Source organism: Candoia aspera, chromosome 1, assembly GCF_035149785.1.
Source record: "Candoia aspera isolate rCanAsp1 chromosome 1, rCanAsp1.hap2, whole genome shotgun sequence".
Lineage (NCBI taxonomy): Eukaryota > Metazoa > Chordata > Lepidosauria > Squamata > Boidae > Candoia > Candoia aspera.
This window is the reverse complement of record NC_086153.1, coordinates 73472478-73497426: the sequence shown is the minus strand read 5'-3', so window position 1 is coordinate 73497426 and position 24949 is coordinate 73472478. Positions and strand designations below refer to the sequence as shown.

Below are 24949 nucleotides of genomic sequence, written 5' to 3'. Positions count from 1 at the left end.
ACAGAAAGCACAAGAAAATACTTTCTACTGTCTTTACAAAAATGTGACAGCCAATTCATGGAGAGGAAGGGGAGAAGAAACGGGCATCCGTAGGGCCTTCACTTTGAATGTGGAGGAAAGAAAAAAATCCACCACAGATCAGCAGCTCACATCATAGAAAGAGTCACATCTGAGCTACTTTTCTGTATGTTTTGTTTTGCACTATTTACAAGAGTGTCAAGGAGGTGACACATGTCTTGAACAAACTTTCCAAGGCTGGTATCCTCCAGATGTACTGAAATTTTAATTTTCGGGATTCTTAGCCAATTTGTCCAGCGGAGATGTATTTATCAGGTTTATATCCTGTCTTTCCTCCAGGAGCTCAAAGTAGCTTATATAGCATTTTCTTCTCGTATTTTGCTCCACAACCACAATTCTGTGCAGTAGTTGAGGAGAGAAAGTGACATGCCCAGGGTCACTCAGTGAACTTTGATGGCTGTGTGTGGACCTGAACCTGAGTTTGTCCAGTCCTAGTCCAGCACCTTAACCACTGTCCCATACTGGCTGTTCCCTAGTTGAGGAGTTATAGTCTTGCCACATCTGGAAGACATCAGAATGGGGAAGGCAAATAATGAAAGAAATAAACATTTAGGGAAGAGTCATCTTTATGAGATTCTCAGAACTCACCTTCAAATTAAGATAAGTAAGAAAATCTGAAGCAAAAAGCAAACAGGATCCTGTATCTCTAATGATATTCAGAAGAGGACATTTAATAGACTTGTTCATAATTGTTTATTGCATGTTGCCAATAAAAGCTCTTCCTGCATTGTATAAGCATCTTGGGGGGTGCTTTTGCTTAACATTGTCCCTCCTCTTCTTTTCAAAACACAATTGAAATGGGCCTATTGAGTAACAGTTGCTCTGAAGTTATTACACAATAACTCAGAGACAAATGAATCTATGGTACTGGATATATTCATCCCAAATGTTTGAAATCAGCTGGTCCCCAACCTTCTCTATATGCAGACCATTATATTATTATGGAAGCCTTTTGAGTATCAGCCATAACCTAAGATTGGGCAAAATATATTGCCTATAAGCCCATATGCTCCCCCCCTCCCGCCGTTGCACAATGGGGTCTGCAAGATCTCAGTATTAAATAAAATTAATTTTCAAATAGCAGAAAACTTGTGAAATGTGGCAGTTTTCTGAGATTTTGTACCATTGACAGTGACATAGTGTGGATGCCAAAACAATTTTTTAAGGAATGGCCAAAATCTCAGAAAACTGCCACATTTCACAAGTTTTCTGCTATTTGTAAATTAATTTTATTAATTTCAGGTTATGAATAATGGATTTAGAACATTGTAACTCTTTTACATGTCTTCTAAATCAAATATTTTTCCCCGCAAAACCACAAATATTTCAAAATCTAAAAAAACCTGTGTTTTCATTTAAATATATTTATGTATGTATGTATGTATTTATATAACTAATACATTATATATTTATATTTAAATTAAATATATACAAGTGTATATATTCCACTATATTTTATTTATATTCATATTATTTTTATATCACTGTTTCTCTCAAGGAGCTACATTTCCTTTATGCATCAAACTTTCCCATTTACTTAGTATTTATGATTTATATCTCCCCTTTCCCGTAGGAGCAAAAAGCAGCATGAGTATAACTGTAAACGAGTTGGATTTGGCTTCCCTTCCAAAAGCAGAACACAGATGTCTTGTGTGAAAAAACCAGGCACTTCTGTTAGCACAATGTGTGTGCAATCTTCAATGCAAGTTTTTTACAACATCTCCAGAAGCAAGGAAGCACCAGGCCCTGCACCAAGATATGTGCTCACTTGATATTGTTGGAATCTTTCAGTAGCTCTTCAGTTTGCAGAACAGCTTTCCTGGAACATCTTCTGCTGATCTATCTCTGGACCCAACTCAATATGTTCAATATGTTGAGTAATCAATCTTCACAAACAGACATTAACATAAATTATATTTCATACCTGCATCCTTTTCAATCTGAAGTACCAATCTTGTATTGGAATGGTCCGTTCTTTTTGTGCTGGAAAAAAGACAGATACTTATAGGTTATCCCTGCTGATTGACAGGGAAGATTTCTGTTTCTACTCCGTATAAGTTTCAATCTGGATCCCCCAGAATTTAGCTCTCCCTTCTATAGTTTGAATGTTTCCTCAAGTTGCCTGAGACCTAAAAAAGTAACCCAGTTTTCTTCAGTATGTTGCCCTACTGCTGAGGGATTATAGGACTTTAAATTCAGCAGCTCTGGAGGGAACAAAGCTTGGGAAGTGTGTTGAGTGAGGGAATATCTTTCAGCTCTATTCTTTTTCCCTTACTCATTCTTTATCCCTTCACTTATTCATTTTTTAAGAAGTCCTTATGTTTTCTCTTAATCACCCTCCCTAGCCCAGATCGGGATTACCATAGATGTAAATCAGGTAGATACAGTAGGACAGTGGAATCGTTCCATTCAGTGCACGATCTGAGTCACTCAGTGGCTTCATTTTATCTGTATGACTAGTCAGAAAAGATCAAGCCACAGAGTTGAAGGAGAGAAAGCCAATGACTACTGTAGACATAAAATTTGAACCATTAGGTCTGTGTATTTTTCAGAAAAGGTTCACCTCACTGAAAATACAGTACAAAAATATTAAGAACATGGAGAACATTCACATGCTTGAGCATTTATAAATATTCTCTTAGGGACTCACAGAGATTAAATTTTGGAAGAAGACTCAACCATGTCTGTTCTTACTTAAAATTTTATTCTGAACCTGATTTTTTCAAATTTAGTTCCAATCTATAAACAGTAGGAAACAGTTCAAATTTGGTTCGTTAGAGAATCAGTGGGGATGTTTTCTCTAGATCTAGAGTCTTACAGACTTTCCTAGGAAGCTGGGGAAGTCTGAGCTTTTGGAAAAACCTGGAGATTAGCTGGTGGCATTTTCCCTATCAGACTGGTCTTTGTAGTTATGTACCAAAAAGGTGTAAGGACTGAGGATTCCCCCTTTGCTTGGTTGCCTGGCTCTCCCCACAAACCCAATGGTGCCTGGGCCTCAATCTCTGCAGTGAGGGGCAGGAGAGAGGACTCTTGAGGGGAAGAAAGAGAGAAAGGGGATGGGGAACAGTCCCCTTCCCCTCCTTGTTTGGCCCCTGCAATTCAATCCAGTTGGGGAGCTCCAAAATGGTGTTTATTGATCTTTCTACCCCCCAACCCCATGGGGTAGGTAATCATTTATGTAGGCCTGTTGCAACAGCCTGTGGCCTGGTTCACAATACCACGGCCTTCTCTGGAGGTCTCTGAAGACCACAAGACAGAGGGCAGGGAATTATCTAGTGGAGCCAGTTGAGATTGGAGGCTTCTGCTTTCTCAATGGAGGTTATGGAGGAATCGGATGCCTGGTGCTGCCAGCAACATCTCCTCAGCCTTTGGGCCATCCAGCTCCCTGAGGAGGGGTGAAGGGCCTCCAAGTGGTTGTGACGATTACACAGCTTTGCGCCTGCAATTCAGCAGCCACAGCATTGTCTAGCAACTCTTAGGAAGAGTGCATTGGGGAAATAAGAGGGAGCACTGGTGTGCCACTAGAGGCCATGGTCCCTCCCCCCACCCCTGGCTTGGCCCCAGCTGTTAGGGAGGTCATCCAACATATCCACAGATAATGAACTTGCTGATGATGGTGGAAGATCTGGTGAACTTGCAAGAGATCAAGTACAAAGAGAAGGAAGTGAAAAGGAAAAATGAAAGGAGGAAAGGAAAGATTGAATGAGCCTGTGGTGGGACACATATGCTATTTGGAGGAAGGCAGAGCCAGAAGTGGGAAAGGAGATGTCTCCTCCCATTGGGAGCAATGTCAGCATTCTTTCCAGGCCTCTCTCCAGAGCAGGTGGAACATCATCCGCCCAGAGATTAGATTGGCCCCGACTCTGCTGGCCTTTCAAAAGACCCTGAAAATGGTTTTGCCCACAGGCATGGGGAGCAGGGAATGTGGCACAGCTGGCACAGGGGTTGTTTTCAGTGTTACTGTCAGGTGTGATTACCTTGGCTATGAATTTTATGAATATTTATTATGGTTTTTTGTATGCTTTTGTATTGTTTTTTTAATTGTTGTATTGTCTGTTTTATTTGTCTGTAAGCCGCAGAGGCATATATACGAGTGGGCAGCTATATAAACTGGAATAACGAACAAACAAATGTATGATAAGAATAGAAGTTGGAATGTCTTGGTTCCGGGGTGTGTGTGTGTGTGTGACTTTATCTCCCAACAAATATTATCCTTGCTACCTCCAGTCCAAATCAGTTTGATGAAAATATTCAGAGAACGGAGAGCAGGAGTTTTGTAATAAACTAGGTCACTCCCATGTTCTTGTGAAGAAGTTAAACCCAAAATAAAGTCATAGGATGGTAGCAGAATGTAGGGGTATCGTATCTGGATTGTAAACTAGATGTCCACTAGATGGTAACAAAATTTTAAGACTTTTTTGTAGCTCTTTGCTGCCATTTAGTGGTTTGGAGTTTTGCAGCCTAGATATGGTAGCTCTAGCATCTCAATGCCCTAATTGATATTAATATTTTATCACTTCTTTTGTCTCTCTGCATCTGAAGAAAATGTTAGTATCACCATTTCAAAAAGTAGACTTATTAAACATAAGAAAAACATTCATTTATACAGGGAAGGAAGGTGAATTGAATGTTGGTTTAGCCAAACAAGTAGATTTTATTTAAGGTTTTGGAATTCATACACACTGTATATTTTTTTCAACAGATCAGTTGAAATCCTCATATGTAGGATATAAAAGATAAGTTGCATTTGTGGTAAAGCATTGCAAGAACATTTTAAAAAGAGATTTATCAGGAAGATTATTATGGAACGCAAACTAAGAGTGGGGGAAAAAAAATGCCCGGTAGAGTTTTACAGAAAGAGACGCGATAACTCAAAATCTGCATTTATTTTTATCCTTCTAACTGTGAGCTTTCCTCCCTTCTCTGTTTATTTATAATGACAATGGCTATTCTAAAATATAAATAGCAGTGTTTACTAACCTAAAAAGTTGTGAACATTTTGGAGTCATTTAACTACGGGTCACATCTATTTTGCACTTTAAAATCTCTACACAATTATGGCAGCTGGATTACTGCAACATGTTAAATGCTACAAGGATCTGTCCAACTTTAAATTCTAATACTCAGCATTCCAAACTGAGCTGCGTATTCACCCATGGGCTTTCAGCTGTCAGGTATGTTCTCTTTTAAAAATTAACTCCTGGGACGACTGAGCAATGTAGGCTTTTCTCCAGTGGTTTCTTACTTTGAATTTTGTTCACACTGCTCAGTCAGGGTGATAATTAGCTCAGTAATTGAATTTCTTCATGAGTGGAGTTATTCTACACAAACTGAGTGCAGGTCCTCTGCAGCTTGCTCAGAGGAGTCCTTGGAAATGCTTAGCATCTTCTGCGGGGAACCAACGCATTCTGGAAGAGTCCACTAGAATTTTTTTTTTAAAAAAGCTCGCCATCTTTTTCTTTAAAATGGATAGAAAAACGAATGGAAAAGTCTCTACTTTCATGCAGTATTATTTTATGCCACACCTGCATTCTTATGCTGATCAGAGATATCCTTTTTAACATCATTAACCTGAATAACAGCCTAGTTTCCCAGCATTGCAACCAAAACTCTCCCCATGGCCCAAGTTCGATCCCAGCGGAAGCTGGATTCTCGGGCAGCCGGCTCAAGTCGACTCAGCCTTCCATCCTTCCGAGGTTGGTAAAATGAGGACCCAGCTTGCTGGGGAAGGTGACGACTGGGGAAGGCAACGGCAAACCACCCAGCTATAGTCTGCCAAGAAAACGTCGCGAAAGCGGCATCCCCCAAAAGGGTCAGACATGACTCGGTGCTTGCACAGGGGACCTTTCACCTTTCACCTTTTCCCAGCATGCTTTTATGACATCTTGTTGAAAAGTCAGAAACAAGCAGATAAAAGGGACAGATCGTACACTCATTATTTTTGTGGTATCCAGTTGTGGTTATGAACATAGGGAAATTCAACCTCCCCAAGCTCAAAGTTACTTCATTGCTTATTAAGACTTTCAGATTTGCGCTGTACTAATTCAGATGACCACTAGCTGGCAACAAAATGATCTAGAACAGTGTTTCTCCACCTTGGCAACTTTAAGACGTGTGGACTTCAACTCCCAGAATTCCCCAGCCTCCCATGCTGACTGGGGAATTCTGGGAGTTGAGGTCCACACATCTTAAAGTTGCCAAGGTGGAGAAACACTGTTCTAGATGACTCGAACTCTAGCGTGGCTATGTAGTGGTCATCCAGATTATGTGATATTAAGATCTGGCAACCCTAATGCTTACTATTTCCTCACATATTCAAGTCTTTCTTTGTAAAAATTAAAGTTTAATAATATATGGAGTTCTTTATTCCCTTCTCCTGTAATTTTATTTCTAAATTAGAAGCATTCTTTTCTTTTCTAAAACCCTGTCTCTTATAAGTTGGTTTTGCTTTTCCTTTCTGTTTAAGTTTTGAAACTTAAATCTGTCCTGTTGTTTTACTTGAACAGATAATCTTCTTCTGGTTCTTCCTCTTCTCTGACTTTGCTGTCTTTGACACTTGCAATTCACTGAAATTGTACATGCCTTTGACAGGGATCAATTGAAAAATGGATCTTGGATCTGCTCCCAATTACTATTCATAATCATGGCTCTTGCCAATTAGACTTATATGCAAAACAGGCTAATGCAGGCAAAATTTGAAAAGATGAAATATGGCATTAGGTAACGGAAAAAGGTATGAGTTTTAAAGGTTACTTAAATTACTATATTTCTATTTCTGTGATTCTTAGTATTCTCTTAAAGCTCACAAAACTTCCATTTATTTACTTTTGCCAATTATAGGCACTAATTCAAAACGAATACTCACCCTGCTTTCCTTTGTACAGTACATTGACTTTAGGTCAATCAAAATCAATCTACAGTATCACTTCAGTTGATTTATTCTTCAACTAACATTTGGAATACCCATGGAGATAGTTACATTACAGTACTTATTAGCCTTATATGACTTTATATAAGATACATTCTTTCCCCTTTCCCACATGTTACGTATTTTACTGTTCTTACATTCTAAGTTATATCTACAAATAAAGTCTCTTCTCTCCTCATTATCTTTGTTCTTTGCCAACTGTGTCACCAGAGCTCCATTTAAGATTCACATTTTAGATCCATACTATCAATCCTCCCATGACTCCTTAATCTTTAAACAAGACTCTGATGACTTGCTACTTTGGGCACTATCAAACAAGGCTTTTGAGCACTATCAAACAAGGCATATGAATTCACTTCTGAGTTCATATTCAATTAGTAAATTGGAATATTTCTGTAACTGGTATTCAGTATGGTGTTCAGCACTGGACTGCTGAATTAAGTTGCACAACTGTACACCATGACATTATAAGACTAATATGGCTGCCTATCTTATACAATAATCTTAGGTAGCTCACAACAAAGTCAGTACAACGATAATATAAAAAGACTGCATAGTCTTCCCAATGTAGCACCATGATAACCCATACTCCATACTCACTGGCTCATCCCCATCCTAGCCCAATGCTTGGGAGGAAGAGCCAGAATTTCATGGCCTTTCAGAAGGGCAAAAGGGTTGGGGCCTCCTAGATCTCAGGTGGGAGGCTATTCCAAAGGGTCGGGGTGACTATGGAGAACACACATCTCTAAGGTCCCACCAGATGACAGCATCTGGGGAGCATTCCCTGGATTGTTTTAAGGTTTTAGATATTAAAACAGAGTATTTGGAAGCATTTTGAAATTCTGCAATCTTTGTGTTTACTTAAACCAGTGTTTCTCAACCTTGTGAACTTTTAAGATGTGTGGACTTCAACTTCCATGACTGGCTAGAGAATTCTGGGAGTTGAAGTCCACACATCTTAAACTTCACAAGGTTGAGAAACACTGACTTAAACTATCACTGTGTCTGGGGGAGTAAACAGGGAAAAGAGAAAATAAATGTAGTTGAGAAGGACAGTCTTGCAGAAGTTAGATATATTTCACCATAATCTTCTCTCTCTCTCTCTCTCTCTCTCTCTCTCTCTCTCTCTCTCTCTCTCTCTGTGTGTGGGTGTGTTTGTAGTATGGATGGAATGTGGTACCTCTTTGTGTCTGCTTTGTACAATAAAGCATGTAACATGAAAGGAAACTGAGTGAAATTATGCTGCAGTTTCACAAGTGACAATTTCACAAGTGACAAGAGAAGAACAATGGCAGTATGCAGAAGACAGCGCATGGCTGAATCTCTTATATTAAATTGCCAAAAGGGGAAAATGTTAATTTGTTTTTAAAGTGGTATGACTATAGAGCAGGGTTTCTCAACCAGGGACCCGTGGAACCATAGGGTTCTGTGAGAGGTCACTAGGTGTTCCCTGGGAGATCATGATTTATTTAAAAAATTATTTCAAATTCAGACAACTTCACGTTAAAGAAGTAGGTTTCATTCTTTTAGTTTAAGAACACTGTTAATGCATATATACAGGACTACCCATGAAACGAATATAACAATTTTGTAACTTGTGGCCTCTATTTGAGCCTGAATGTGCAGGGGTTCCCTGAGGCCTGAAAAATATTTCAAGGGTTCCTCCAGGGTCAAAAGGTTGAAAAAGGCTGCTATAGACTATACAGTAGTATTTCTGTTTTCAAAAATAAAGAAAAAGTCAAAGACTATGCCAAATAAAACGAAGAGTTTCTCAGTCACGAAAACAAAGGCAGTTTCAGCTTAGTGCTGACCTATAGCACAATTTGACTCTGTGCTGCAGGAGCTGTGCTGTAGCTATAGCATGTTGTGGCTTAACGGACACAAATATGCCACTCTGAGACAAAGGGTGCCGTAGCAGCGAGGGATAGGAAAACTGTGACCCTTCAGATCTTACTAGATTACAAAGCCCATTATTCCTTATTCTGGCAAGGTTAATTAGAGTTGCAGTCCAAAAACGTTTAGAGGACCATATGCTTTTCCCTAGTGTACAATCACTCAGTTGGCCAAGTTTTATTCTATCTCCATTTCCTTGGAATCTTGGATTCTGGGAGCAGCATAACAAATGTTTTATTAGCTCATGGCAAGTTTATAATGCGGCAGCATAGGGTAAATGCTGCCTCACTTCATGGCTAAAGGTGCCAGATGGCTAGTTTCCCATGTGGTTGCAGTGATGAGTTTACAAGTAGACAGCAGTGAGGCAAGCTGGTCATCAGCAACTGTCAATATATCTACTCAAAGTTAGGATGAGAAAGAAAAAGACAACAGGTGTGAACGAGGAGCTTGGAAAGCAGTCATCTGAACTGGCCCTAAGAAACAACCCTACTTGTACCACTCATCAAATGCAAGTTTGCAGCGTGAATGTTAACAGGAGACAGTGTACAGCTTCAGGTCCATTCTTCTTCAATATTCAAATAGTTGAAATGACTCTTTCCTAGATCAGAATCACTAGGACAGTATCTGAGACATGCCTAAACAGCTGGAAACTGCTACTGCTTTTCTCAATGCAGCAAGAAGGCCAAGAATGCAACTTACTGAAAACTGGCTGTTTAACCTAGCTGATTTGTTGCACTATGCAGCAATACACCAGAGACCCTTAGAGCAAATTCAAGCTGCGTCATTCCCCCAAACAGAAACGATGAAAGAGAACTTGGATACTAAAGTACAGAAACAGAAAGGAAGGAGGAAAAAAGGACTGAAGATGAAAATGGGACCTGTAAACAAAAATGCAAAATTCCTGATGGAAATTTCCTTGCAGGATATATCCCAGTGGTGTCACACAGAACCTGTATGGGATCCAGGAAAAATATGAGAAACGAAATCAACTTAACATTGTTGCATCCAAATAGCAATGGGTTGTGGGGAAAAGTTCTACTAGTACTAGTGTTAGTGCTACCCAATTTTGTTTTGCAAAAGAGAAAAGTCACTTTTTAAAGTTTATAACTGAAATGTGTCTATGCATTATATGAAATTTCTGTTCTCCTCCCTCCTGGGTACAAGCATTGGAACAGCTGTAAAAATAAGGAATAAACAGCATTCCCTAAACTGGACAAACAAAGCATGCAATTATGGCAGTTTTTATACAAGCCTATTGGTTTATCATGCCATGGATTCAAATTATAAATATTTGCATATAGTTCCCCTTCCCTGCTTTTCACACTCATTCCCTTAACTGGCAGCAGCCTCCACCTGCTGGTCCAGCAGGAGCTGTGAGTTCAGGAAGCCTCAGATTGCAGAGTTGCTCTTCAAAAGGAAGAAAAAAGCCATCCAGGGGGTCAAAGCTGGTGCAATCCTAGAATTGGCAGGCTTCTAAAGTTACAACCACTCCAGTCTGAGCCAGTTTCTCCCCATCCAGGTCTTGACAGATCCATAACTGCCTATCATTGGTATTTTTTATTTTATTTTGTAAATTTATATAGTAGCTGCCCATCTCACATATATGAGTAAGTGCTAGACTCTAGGTGCAGACGGAAGTGGGTTGAATACTTGATACACTAGAAAGCGATAGAGGGCAGCAATCACCTCTACAGGGGCAGCTGAGTTACAGGACACCTCATGTGATCTAGGGGAATTACCGGCAGAAGAGGGGAGCAACACAGCTGCATTTCATTCTCACAACCTGTGAACTCGGGAGCGGGTATGAGTCTGAAGGGAAGGGTGATGTAATGGTATGTGGGAAAGACCTTGGGCGACAGGACCAAGAGATGCAGCCAAGGAAACAGATAAGAGACAGAGTAGCCCACAGCTGGACAGTGGGGAAGGCAAGAGGCTCAAAAGGGACCTTCCCTAGTTTCTTGGGCTGTAAAGGAGATGCGGGGAGAGACGTACTTTCAGACTTGCAAGATTCTGTTAATGCAACCTTACAATAAAGTAGAATTAGCCCATCTGGTTGTGATTCCTATCTGGTTTACCCCACAAGGCCGACAGTAACATACAAAGTTTAAAACACAAAACTGTATAACAAAATAACCAACCCCCACAACAATAAAAATGATTTTAAAAACCTGTTAAAAATCCGTTTCATTCAAATTCCTCTGAAGTTGCTGCATGACCACCTTCTCAACAACCTTCCCTAAAAAGGGAAGATGGGACACTGGACGAAAATTGTCCAGTACAATTGGTTCTAGCAATGACTTTTTGAGGAGAAGGCAGACCAAAGCCTCTTCAAGGGGTGAAGGAACCACACCCTCTCCCAAAGAAGAATTTACCACCGCCAAAACCCAGACACATGTTGACTCCCTTGAAGCCTTCGCCAGCTGGGAGGGGCATGTGTCTAATACAAAGGTGGACAAGCTCAGATTCATGAGGACCCTGTCCACTTCCTCAGGTCCAAACTCCTCCCAGATAACATGGCTGGACTGCACCCCAGGCACCTTGGCAGGGCCAATACCAAGACCGGTGTCTAACTGGGAACGAACCTGAGCAATATTGATGATTCCTCATCCGAAACAAATGGATGATCTCATCCAGCAGATTTATTTAAATGTTAAACAAGATAGGAGAAAGGGCTGGACCCTTCAGCATCCATTTCAGTCCCCGGGATGAAAAAGATTGCCTACCTCTCTTTAACAACAAACACGGCAGCTTTAAAAAAAAAGGTTGTGATGCAAGCCCTTTTCCTCCTGTGCTGTTCTCCCCATTGACCACCTCCCCAAAAGTGGTTAGAAGCATGCAGCAGAGTTATGGTTCCAGTTGGAAAAACTAATTAGGTGAAGGAAAATGATATCAGACAAAAAAGGTTAAAACTGCCTAATGAAGCTAGTTACATCCCAACTCCTTATCTGCTTCAGATTTAAAGAAAAATTGTCAAGATGCAGGTAATATACAGATCTCCTGTGTCACAAGTTGTTGGGTTCTTACAGTCCTGATACATATCATTAATATACACATCCAGTGCAAGGAAGCAGTTGTTTTCATGCATGCTTTTTGGTGGAAAAACATAATTTGTTGGTTCAGATTTAAAAACAAGTCTCATTCAAGAAAGTAAAAAGAGCCAAGCTAGATAGTCTAGCTTGTTGCAAGGCTACCTGAGATAGTTCCAGTGGTGTTTGGTTTTGCATGTCATTGAAAATACATCATCTCTGGCATTTAGACTGATATTCTTGCTCAAAGATTTAAATGAGGTATTCAGTAAATATGCAAAATTACCATTATCTTGGAGAGACTGATTGCCTAAATGCTTTCTTTCACTATTTAATCCATGCTACCCTAAATGGATGCAGATATTTTGGGCCCACAACTCAAGAATTTCTGGTCATCATTATTGGGAAACCAGGGAATTATCACTCCATCAAAACTGGTGAGCACCAGGCTAGGGATTTAGACCTCGCAGATAATATTTAACATGTAATGTTGAGAGTTCACATATACGTAATTATTTAGAGTTTACAGATAAAGTTGCAATGTGTAATACTCAGATCAGGGCTCCAGACCTGCTCACTGTGGAGAACCCTGGCCAGCCATGCCCCCTTTCAATAAACTGCACCCTACTTCCCTTCAATCTTACATTTCTTGCACTCCTTCCACAGCCTATCATCATTCCAAAGCCAATGAGCAGTCTTTTCCATATCAACGGTGGTTCCCTCAAACTTGCTTTTAATTTTCTCTCATGCGTGAACGGAATTGTTTTACTTACAGCAAGATCAGCACTTGAGGAATGAGTTCCCCATTCAGAATTTGAAAGTTGCTTCTGGGACTGCAAAGTAAGTCACATTTAAAACTAGAACATGAAACTCTTTTCTGTCCTATCTAAATGTGCAAGTTCTTTCTTTAAAATTCCTTTGATATTCACACACAGACTGTAAAGTTAAATGCATTCCCTAAAACCACATAAGCCAAACTTTTGTTATTGTTCATATTAAATTACTCTTCAGGGACAAACGCTGGAGAAAAATAGATCCTGTTGGTATTTCTGTTTTCAGTATTTGGGGAAATCAAAGTGCCTGCAGCTCCTTAGGATTAAAGAAGATACAGAGAGAGAAGGCTCTGGAGATTAGATATATCATTGTTCCATAACTAGATTTGATTCTTTCCTTCCTTTCTCTGGTTGGTCAGGATCAACAACACATGGGTGATGGTTTTTAAAATTGGAGCAGACAGCAATTCAAAATGAGTAAATTATTCTCATAAACTATGATTAACAGTGTGACTACATGTGCATATGCGCCATTGAAATCATTACAGGAAAGGAATGTACTCCACCAGGAATGTCTTTTGAACAAATCCTTTGAAATGAAGGCTGTCAGCCAATTAAAGAAATCTAAATTAATTGTACGAGTTTGGGTTGATTAATCGCATCTGCATACAGAAAACATTCTCTCTGGCTTTAGACAATGTAAGAATCTGTCAGTGTGAGACAGGAGAATGTCTCTTCTAAAATGGCACTTTGCCACAGTGGATTTTGTATAAATAAACTTGATTTTTTTAAAAAAAATCTTATGCTTGTTTAATGGAACCAAAATATGTTATGAATTTATATACTAAATTATTGAAGTAAACATTGTAGCCAGTTAAAATTTAGTAATACATGTGCAAAACCACAAATGTGTTTCGAAGGGCCCTTCAGACCCCTTCAAAGGGGTGACTGAAGCCCCCTTTTCTTTTTTTTCTTTGTTCCCATCTGGGATTGTTACCACTGCCACCTTTGTTTCTTTTTTGTTTTGTGTTGTTTTCTTGCCTTAAATGTTTTCAACAATTTGTAAACCACCCAGAGTTGCTGAGAGTTGGGTGGCATGTAAATTTAATAAACTATTATTATTATTATTATTAAAATGCTTTTGTACAATTCAGTTATTTCATTTCATCTTGCATAAGAGATTATTCAACAATTTTATATATTGATAGTTAGCTATTATTTTTTATCATCTCATGAATTATAAATGAGAAACCTAATAAAACAAGAAATTAAAGCTCATTTGTCATTATTATTTTGATCACATTGCTATGATATCACTGAAGGTACACTGTGGCTTCTGACAGTAGACAGTGATAAGGAATGTTTGGCAAATAGAATGTATCTTTGTGGTTATGCATTCTAGCTATAATACATTAGAAAGGCTACTGAAGCATTTAGATACATAGGATTTGAATTATGAATGTTGTTGCATATGAAATGTATTTAAAATGAATGTGAGCTTCTCAAACTATGCTCCTAGGTCATCTTCTTAGTCTTCTTCCAAATTCAGTGTTTTGCAACCCTGAAACTGTTATATTTGAAGATGTAGAAGGTTATGAAATTCTGACATTGGGAATGAATGAGGGCAAAAAGTTTTAACCCACACAGGATGGTAACACTATCAGTAAGGAAAGAAGACTGACAATACATCTGGTTGCAGAACCAACCATACAGCATGGGAGTGCTTTTGGAGTGGAGGCTAACTGGAAAAGCTGATGTGGCGGTGGTAGCCAGAAGTACTATTTTACCATCTGTGACTGTCCTAACAACCAGGAAACACACTGAGACAAGGAACTGGTCTCTAATATTTATTGCTAGTACATAACAGGAATCCTAACAAACTGAAGAAGCGTGGGAAAAACCCAGACATATAACCCCCAAGGGTTAAGGCGGTCCCGATCTGTGTCTCTTTGAATGGCTGAACAGTTCCTCAGTGCTACGCATGCGCTTGACAGGCTGGATGGGAGCCCCCTGCTCGCCATCCTTACTCATGACAGTGACCCTATTCTAAGAGAGCTAGTCTTTCCTCTGCTACTCATGATCTAGTGATATTCAGGCTAAACTACTGCAATGTATTCTTCATATGGCTGCTTTTAAAGATGGTTTGGAATCTTCATTCTGTTCTCAGTTCAGCTGCCTAAATTTTGATGGGGCTCTCAACTCAGATGGCATCAATACTGAGCCAGTTATTGTCAGGCTCTGCCTGCTAACCAGTAAAGACACAGACACTAGTGTGGGCTTAGGTTCTGGCTTTATTGATAGAACAGAGTGCATGCCTTTTAGAAAAGCTGAGAGTGAGTGGAGCGCGCCGGAACGGGATTTAAATAGCCCGCGCCAGTCAGCGCTCCACCCCTTCTTACTTCGGGTGCGTCCTGAGCCCCGCCGGTTCCGTTGCCGGTAGGTGAGGGGTCATGGAGCCCCTCCTGTGCTCCGGGCGTTTCCTTAATTGCTTCCCTGGCCGGTGATGGTTCATTGCCGGGCGATCAGGTTCGTAATCTCTTTGACAGCTCGGGTGCGCCTCGTGGTCTGGTCTTGTCAATTACCTTCTTTGCAACATTGTATCTCTCTCTTCCGCACCTCTGGCTAGAGTTGATACTTTGTTGCCAGCACCTGTTGCTCGCTTTTGTTAGCTAGTTGCCTTTTCCCTTAATCCGCCCGGTACCCATTTCCCTGCATTGTCATGCGAGCCGTTGCGATGTCACAAGCATCGCAACGGTGATCATGACAGTTATTAGTTCAAAGACTTTCTTCATCCATACCAGCTTATTGCACTCACCAACAAGGAAACCTCTTCCTTGTCCACCATCAAGACCATCTTGGTTGGTGGGTACCCTACTTTTCACCAGAGGCTCTGTACTACTAGAGTGAGCATCCACTGAGGACTGGGCAGCCTCCTGTGCAGACTTTAAGAATGACCTAATTTCATTATTAATAATAACATTCCAGAAGTTGGTGAAGATTTTTTTTGTTCAGGACTTCAGTGGTATCATTCTTCCTTACCATTTTTATCAATTGCTGTTTTCACATTTCAGTTATTTAATTTTAAGTAATTTTATGGATGCTATTGTGCTTTTCTGATGCTGTTTTGTATTTCTGTATTATTAGAGTATTTTTAATAGCTGTTATGAAAATAGGCAAACTATAAGTATTTAGAAAAATAAATTTAAAGACCCATTTCTTTTCTTTTCCATTTCTCAAACTGCATTTTGGGACTGCTGATCTTACTTATAACTTTTTATTTATTTGCATTGTATTAGTGATTTCTAATTATTATATACTGTATGTGAACTGTGCCAAGGCACCAATTTTAAAGGTGGTCTAAATTGAATTGAAATAAAGGAAGTGATAAACAAGAAGTATGAAAAAATTCCAAATCTCTTTTTTGCTCCTGAAATTTATTTTGGGAATGGATAATTGGGAATTGAGAAGTTGAGGAAGAATGGTGAGGCTTAGTCCTTCTATACCTGTTGATTTTCCAGCAGAGCTTTCTTCAATCATAATGACTTGAAGGCGTATATACAATTAGCTATTGGAAACCACATGGGCAAGAAACTAGCTTGGGAGATGATACACAGGGGAAAAAAAAACAGCAGATGAGAAAAGCAGCACAGTAAATTGAATATGCCTGTTACTACTTTTCACCAAAGAAGTCAATTGTTGAAACTTTCTTACAGTGTGTGTGTAGAATGCATAATATGTCTCTTACAGGTTAAATATTTAAGTGGGAGCTCCCTTACTGGTGCAGCACCACTGCGGCATATGGTTTTAGTGGTGTGGCATGGCATGGCGTGGCATGGCAAGGCATGGCTGCTGTTCAGCTGGCGTGAGCCAGCCACTGAAGTTAGTAAAATGGGGAAAGCAGTTCAGTTTTGGCCTTGAAGGGCAGCTGTGCTGTCACAAGGCCTGATGAGGTGACCTGGTTGCTAGCCTGGGCTTTTCTGGTGAGATTTTGGAGAGAGCAGTCCCATTGGTCTGGCCTGGTATATAGGTGTTGGGGACACCCCCCCCCTTCAGTTGCTGGGGGATATATTGCCAGTCTAACCTAAAAATGAGAGAGAGAGAGAAGGAGAGGAGAGAGTCTGTACAGAACAGAGTGGCTGAAGAGAAAAGTTGGAGAGAGAAATTAAATCTGTGGAGCAGTTGTCGGTTCCTGGTCGGGAAGTGTAATGGTATGTGGGAATGACCTTGGGAGACAGGAGGAAGAGCTGCAGCCTAGACAATGATCTGATAAATGAGGAAGGGAAGGATACTTTCAGACTTGCAAAATACTGTTAATGTAACCTTACAATAAAGATAGAGCTAGTACTTCTGGTTGTGTCCTAACAAGCAGAAACCATGCTGAGACGAGGAATAAGTCTCTAGCATTTTATTACTGCTACATTAGACAGAAAATCCTAACAAACTGAAGAAGCGTGAGAAAACCCATACAGATAAACCCCAAAAGTCAAGGTGGGTCTGTTCTGTGTCTCTTTGAATGACTGCCCAACTCCTCACTACTAAGCATACCCCCCTGGATAGGGGCCCCCTCCTGGTCACCATCAGTGCTCATGACAGGTTGCGCTTCTTGTCTGGACTACCTCGCTAGGCTAACATCAATCTTGGAAGTCTGAAAGTATCACTCCCTTTCTTCACTTTTACTCTCCTGAAAACTAGGGAAGGTCCCTTCGAGATGCTTTTACTACCCCTTCCTTCTAACTCAAATTTCATTTATCAGACCATTGTCTAGGCTGCAGCCCTTCTTCCTGTCTCCCAAGGTCATTCCCACATATCATTACAGGAAGGGAGAAGAAAGGTCCAGGGTGGCTTCCCTGGGAGAAGGGAAGTGAAAACCCAGAGGGATGAGAGCTCCACCCCAGGCCGAAGAATGAGAAGGGAGGACCCAGACAGCTGTAGGCAGCGGCTTACCCAACACCTCAGAGGGGAAGAAAGGGATCAGCTGTCAGTGGAGAAGCCCTGGTCTCTGGGGATGGACTGGGCAGAAGTTCATCCCCCAGTGGAGAAGCAGTTCCAGGAGGAGGTCAAGCCAAACTGAGCAAACTACAGTAAATTCCAGCCCATTCCTTTGCTTTCTTTCTTGTCAAACCCAGAAATGGGGGAAGGAGACAGAGAGAAAGGGGGAGGAATCAGGAGAGCTAGAGTGGGATAGTATCTTAGAGGGAGACTTAGGAGGAAACCTGACACCAAGTGAACACCAGTATCGTATTCCTGTTGTATCTGTTGTAAATAGCTGCTGTAAATAACGTCACCGTGTATGGTACAAAGCATAAAAGCCTCCACTGTCTTCTTTTTCTGTGTCAATTGCCAGCCCCTCAAAACAATAAACCTTCAGTTCAAAAAAGAACTCCATCACACTGTGACAACCGCATCTGGTGAAACATTAACTGGCTAATAACATATGATAATCCCTACAGATTTCAAATGCCCCAAGGCCAGAATGATTTCATTTCTACCTGTAGCTGTTGAATCAATAACTGTTGGCATGCAGGATAGTCATAATTCTCAAACTGCTCCCTCCCCATAAAGTTTTGCTGCCTTTTGCAATACATAGATTTGAAGTGGCAACTCTATTCTGATTGATTAAATACACAACTTTTCAAAAAATGGCTAACATTCCATCAATAGCCATTAGTGAAATGTACCATGAACAGTCATAAAATGAGTAAAGTTGTCCTCAAAGTCTACAGAAAGCTGTAGGATATTGTGAATTAAGTTCCATTTAAACCCCACATTTTGGATAAAAAAAGAGAATACATTCATAATATTTTTGACTTACTTGTAATTTCTTTCCCAGAACTTGACTGGTCTGGCATATGATGCAAGAAAAATGACACTCCCTAGAAATGGACTCAGGGGAGTAGAAAAGATTGCAGTAGCCAGAGTTTGACAGAAAAGCATTGCAGAGTCTGAAGATTTCAAGTTAAGGTAGCATAAATAGATTTCACTGTATTTTACATTGTCCTTTACATGCCTTCTGATTGACTTATTTCCCTCCCAAAAGACAGATTCAGTGAAGTAATGTGTAAGAGCTAAAGAGCCAAGAAGCATTGTGATTATTTACAATTCCATGCAATGACCACATTGAAGCTATAACAAAATGAACTCATAATTCATGCTAATTTAGGACAGAAAGTCATAGCCAAGTGCAAGAGGGAAAAAACAGTACAGGAAACAAATGGAGAATATTAGTGGAAGGCAACAAAACTCCATGGGAAGTCCATGTCAAAGAGTGGAATGGGCAACTAATAGTGTGAACACTGCAGGTGCCTGTGCAATTACAGTTGGCCTATGGATTGGACCTCTCTACCTCTAGTAAGTTGAACATCGCCCCTTGAAGTTAATTACTACTGTCTTATCCCAGGCTTCTCTGATGGATTGAGCAGGCCTATTGAGCAGGTGAGAGATACAGTACTCTTAAAAGTATGGGTTTTTTAGTGCAAATATCTATAAAGATTCAACCCATATAAACGCTCCCCTTAAATGAATGGAAAAAGGCTTGCAAATTATTGATAAAGACAAAATAAATACAATCTAATCTGCCAGAGTACTATAAGTGACAAACTTTAAAATCTAAATACTTTAAGGTTCTCCACCCTGTCATCTGGGAAGTATTTCATCTAGTATGTAAATATGGAACCTCAGAAAAAAATGATTTTTCTCAACTTGGCTAAAATTGTTTATACAATTTGTGAAAGTATCAGGGACATGCTTTTTTTTTAAATTACATACACAACTATACAAAAAATAATGAAACGTATTTCTCATTTCCTATTTTACTTTACTTTTATCTGTTTAATAATGTAAATTTCATTCTCCCAAGTATCGTACATAGCTAATTTCCTTGGAATGATGTACTTAAAACAAACAAACAAAACAAAACAAAACAATGGTGGTCTATATAAATTACTCACAGACCTCAGGCTGAATACAGAACAAAACAGCAAACAGCTTTCTTAAAAGGATATGAGGTATTGCAAAGAGCTGAGCAAACACATGGAAAGATGAGCCCCAGGCAATTTGCCAAGGAGCAATATAAGTCATTATGAACTGTAATTTCTGTAGTAGATCCCACAGCTGAAAACAAAAGAGAAAAAAATGATAGCATATATATATTTAAAAAAAAAACACTTGAGTTTCTCTATTTATGACAAGCGTGCAAAGATTCTTCCTACACAATTATATTTGTCTTAGATATTAAGATTCAACTCAATCAGTGAAATGGAATTATTTTTATAATCTGAGGACAGGAGCCAGAATAATCCCACGGAACATGTCTGTTACGAAAAATCAGATAGAATCCTTCACATTATCTCATTTAGAAAATAGGATCTTCTCTTTTAAAAAGTTCTATTTTTAAAGATAACCCATACAATCCAAAATTGGGTGAAGTATGAGCATAAACCATTGATAAACTTTGAAAAAAAAAAGGATAAGGATGTTCAACTCCATTTTACTTAGTACATTCCATGTCTCATTGACCTAAAATGAAATTCATTGTTAGGAGAAGAAATAAGACCAGGCTGAAAAGGATCTGCATCCCTGCCACTTTATAATAGACTTTTCCTAGGATCTGAAATTGATTGAAGCATCATAAAAGCACCCGTAACACATACATACATGAATACATGCACACAGAAAGAATTATGATAGGAGGAATGGATGTGAAAGTAAGGCCATATCTCTATTAACCAAGACAAAAGCACCAAGTGCTGAAAAGTATTTCTACAAATGGGAAATAGCATATATTCTTTTGCCTTTCCCATAAATCAAACTTCTTTTCACAAACCCTTTTCACCAAAGGCAGGAGGAGAAAGGGAATTACAATTTTAACCAGGCCTTTTCAGCAAAATCTGCAACTAGACAAATTATGTGAATCATGAATATTAGTAAACATTATATGAATCTGCTCAATTTGCAGAATCTGCATAACATTTCTGTGTCATCGCAATGGTTTGGGGTTATTTTTAATGCAGAATTCATCACTCCAAGATTCACAGATCTGGTAACCACATAATTATCATCCATCATACTGATTCCACTACTGAAACAGAATCATTTTAAAAAAAAGCATAGCCAAATACAGAAAATATTTGTCAATTTGTAGTACAGTATAATTTAACATTATCTCCCTAATGTGCATCACTCATGAACTTTTTCACTGATCTTTCTGCATCTTTAGAGAAAATTGGCAGAGCTGGGGGATTAGCAAATAGCTGACAGTGAAGATTCCTTCTTGCATTTCAGTTTGTTTTTATAACACTCATAAACATCCCAAGTCGTTACGGATGTTCCTTGGTCTTTTGTACTTCATTTACTAGTAGTAAATGAATAGTAGAAGTGGATAGCTTTGCCCACAGGAGGCAAGTGGACACACCAGCACTTCTTTGGGGATCTCCAGAGAACCTCTGGGGAGGGCATTTTCTGGCTATTTTTGCATTTTTAAGGATTGGAGATTTTTTTTGAAGGGATGGGATGGAAGCTTTGAAATTAAATTCTTAAGAATTGGGCCTATTTTTACTCTTTGTGGGGGGTGGAGGTCGGTGCTTAAAGTCTTCACCTAGCCTGCTAAACCTGTTCACAGTCACTCATGTCTTAGTTATCTCCTGATTGGACCACTGCAATGCACTCTACATGGGGTGACCCCTGAAGAGCATTCAGAAGCTGCAACTGGTCCAAAATGCAGCAGTGCATGCAGTTTGGGTGCATTACCCTACATCCATGTAACACTACTGCTTTGCAAGCTGTGCTGGCTCCCAAAAGATTTCTGTGTGCAATTCAAGATGCTGTTTGTTACCTATAAAGCCGTACATGGCACAGGGCCAGGTTATTTTCAGGACTGCCTTTCTCTAATTATTTCTGCTCATTCCCCCAACTCTGGCAGGGTAGACATGCTCCAGGTTCCCTTTATGAAGCAATGCCATCCAGGAGGCCCTAGGAGACAGGCCTTCTCTCCTGTCTGGCTGGGGAATTCTGGGAGTTGAAGTCCATACTTCTTAAAGTTGCTGAGGTTGAGAAACTCTGTTTGGATGCTGCCAATTCTGTTAGTTTTGAATAGCTGGATTTTCCCTCAAGCATTGGGCAGGATGTTGAGTCTGTTGTGTATAGTTGTTTAAGACTGTTGTTGTTGTTTTCAGATGGGCCATTAGGAGCTTGGGTTGCATTGCATTGTATTGTTTATGTGAGTTTATTTATTTTTGGTTATAGACATTTAACCTAATATTTTTATGTTTGTGTCAGGTTGTTGGCATGGTTTTTGATCTATTGTTAAAATAGTGTCCCAGAGTCACTATGAGATGGGCAGCCATATAAATTATTTAAGTAAATTAACTAACTAAAACAAAAAAGGCTAAAAATCTGGCCTTGTCCAGTTCAGAAATGTCACCAAGTCCCCCTGCAGTCCCATGACAATTAAAAATATGCACTTTTGCAGATAAGAAATTTAGCTTTGTTCTATAGGAAAAAAATATACATTTTTCCCTTAAAAATAAAGCATTAAGAAATCTGGTTCATATGTACTATTTATACAGATATCATTTATATGAGTATTTAAATTTATATACTTAATACTTGATTTCCAAATCCATATTCTGGTTTGATATTGTCCTGTATCATAGAGTTTTAAGATACTTATGGCTTTAAGTATACATTATACAATTTTATTGTATAATTTTTTTAAATTGTAAATTTAAACTGTAACTCATAGTAAATCAAGGTTTGTTTTCTTTTCTAAATGAATTGTATTCTCAGTGCAGGATTATTTTAACTATAAAACTACAGGATACAATTTTTTAAAACACCTACCTCAGTAAAACATCTACCTTGTTATCAGCCATTTAGTATGATGCACACTTAAGTTCATAAAAACAAAACTTATCACAAAATTTGGACCTTTACATGATAATTTAAGGTTCAGCTACCAGACTAAAAATGATGAATAAAAGTGGTTTACTAGCCACACATATTTGAATAATAAATAAATAATAAATACATTATAAAATCTTAATGGGAATTTCCCCCAAATATATTTAGTACTCAGAGGTTTTTATTTACAGTCACTGTTAATCTTGCAGAGGTCCTATGAATGACAAAGATATGAAAATCAATTGTTATCCATCAAATAGTTACACATTTGTACCATACTGGTTCAATGTGGTATTGAGTCTTTGTATTGATTGCTGCTTGGTATTGGATTAAGATGGAGAATTTGGAACAAAGATGGAAGGTTTAAACATTGGTTCAGGGTTTGATAAACGCATAACAGCATACAGGCCTCAGTTATATAAACTTCAAGGTGAGGTAAGATGCTGAAAACTGTTTATCAAGTAACCTTAGCAGAAGAGTCATGCTATGCATACCACCAGTACAGATATTTTAGAAAGTTTTCAAGCCTGAGTTCTGAGAAACTCAGAGGGATCATCCAATCTCTAGCCAGGGTCAATATGATACATAACATACTTTAGGTTTATAATCAGTCAGAAAAGAAAGACATCCTGAAGACCAGGCAATCAGGAATGGAAGGCAGGGAACCAAAACTAGAAAAAGCAGCAAGAAGTCTGAGGTCTTTGGAAGAATCCACTTGTCAAACCTACATTCTGTTCCTCTTTGTCTTTGCTTGTCTTTGCAATCTTTCATTCTCCAGTTGGAGAGACCATCTAACTACAGAATCAACCCTAACTAGGGTAAAGATGTAATATTTAATTTTGAACATGTCTCTGAAATGACGTCAGTTTTGTCTCAAACTGTGTATGCTATGCCATGCTTCTTTTTGGATGCATTAAATGAGTATCTTGAGTGTTTTATCTTTGAAAAAGGGTTGTGGTTTTCTCTTCTTGTAGATCAGAATTTATGCACTGAGAATTGCAAAACGCTCTTAGAAATAAATTTGCAGCTGTTGATATACAAAAACAGTCAATTACAATGCTTGGCCCTGCAAAGGATTCATTAGACCATATCTTTGTGAGCCAATTTTGGGAGTTAAACATCTAGCTTCCCTTCCAGTGTATTAAATGAATGCACTCTATGCTGGGAAGAGACTCCTGACCTTCTGGGGAAAAATGTAATTCTCAGAGGTTCTTTCACAACCTTGAATATAATTCATTTCTGACCACAGAACACCTATAGACCTGACTGCTCTGGTCTGGGAGGTGAAAAATATTTAAAGCTGGCTGAATCAATGCATAACCATAGAAGGGAATGTCTGGAGAAAGGTGTATTTCCTGGAGACTCTCCCAGATCCTTGAATATAATTCATTCCGGGTAGCTAGATGTCAGTGTTGGGGCAGCATCACTTGCTGAGATAGGTGGCTATAGAAATCAAATAAATAAGTACTGTAAGTAAGTAAGTAAGTAAGTAAGTAAGTGATTATGGCAAGTGGGGTGAAAAAATATTCCTGCATGAGTCAATCAATTGGTAACTGATCCAAGAAATTGTGGCAAAAAGCAGTGCACATATGCAGACTGTCAGCTAGACCTCTTTAGTTGGAGAATTGGGTATCACTGTACAGGGGACAAAATTCTCCTCAGCATAATTTTGTAGATTTCCCTTTCATACCTCCTCAAAACTACTCCAGGGCACTTAAGAAATCTCCCAGAACAGTCTGAGAGGCAGTATAAAAGACAAGAGAAACTTCCACTGAATCAAAACTCTTCTTGAGATACTTCATTACAACCCATTGTCATGTCTGAAAAAGTCCCAGTAGGTGGCTTGCGCTGCTGAGCAGATTATGTTGGCAGGTTCATTTTGAAACATTTTTTTCATAAAATATTCTGACAGTCTTTTGCCTAACTGACAAACGAAGCACTCACTTGCTAAAACACAAGGACTAAACCAAGCATGTCTTGCATTTCTGACTAAGGTAGGGAATATCTGTTCAACAAAGATGTTGAAGTCAAAAATAATATTTTATCTGATTACTGACAAAACAAAAAGCAGCATCTTTCTACAAACAGGAGTATTGCCTTGCTATAAGCCTTGAAGACCTAAACCGCTGAATTCTTTGTTTTAAAAAAAGGACGTATTACCTTTTCCTGCATCTCCTAGATAACCAAAAGCATATGAAACAGGTACATAATATAGCCTGTGGAATGGTACGTTAGAAAGCCACATAGATACGAAACCAGATTGCTGAGAAAATAACCCATATTCAGATTTTTGAAATGCAAGTATAATAAATCTACAGTCATACTACCTGGGCAAACTGAAAAGGTTTGTAAAA

General features: G+C 39.1%; 1 protein-coding gene across 1 annotated transcript in view; it reads right to left on the bottom strand.

Annotated features, from left to right (window-relative positions):
- Positions 1 to 24949, bottom strand: part of PCNX2 (pecanex 2) — a 102426-nt gene that overhangs the window by 19960 nt on the left and 57517 nt on the right. Inside the window, exons 22-24 of the mRNA XM_063306774.1 lie at positions 19698 to 19808; positions 18511 to 18638; positions 2003 to 2061 (exon numbers count right to left, since the gene is read on the bottom strand). Coding sequence (XP_063162844.1) covers positions 2003 to 2061; positions 18511 to 18638; positions 19698 to 19808 — 298 coding nt within the window. The remainder of the gene's footprint in view (positions 1 to 2002; positions 2062 to 18510; positions 18639 to 19697; positions 19809 to 24949) is intronic.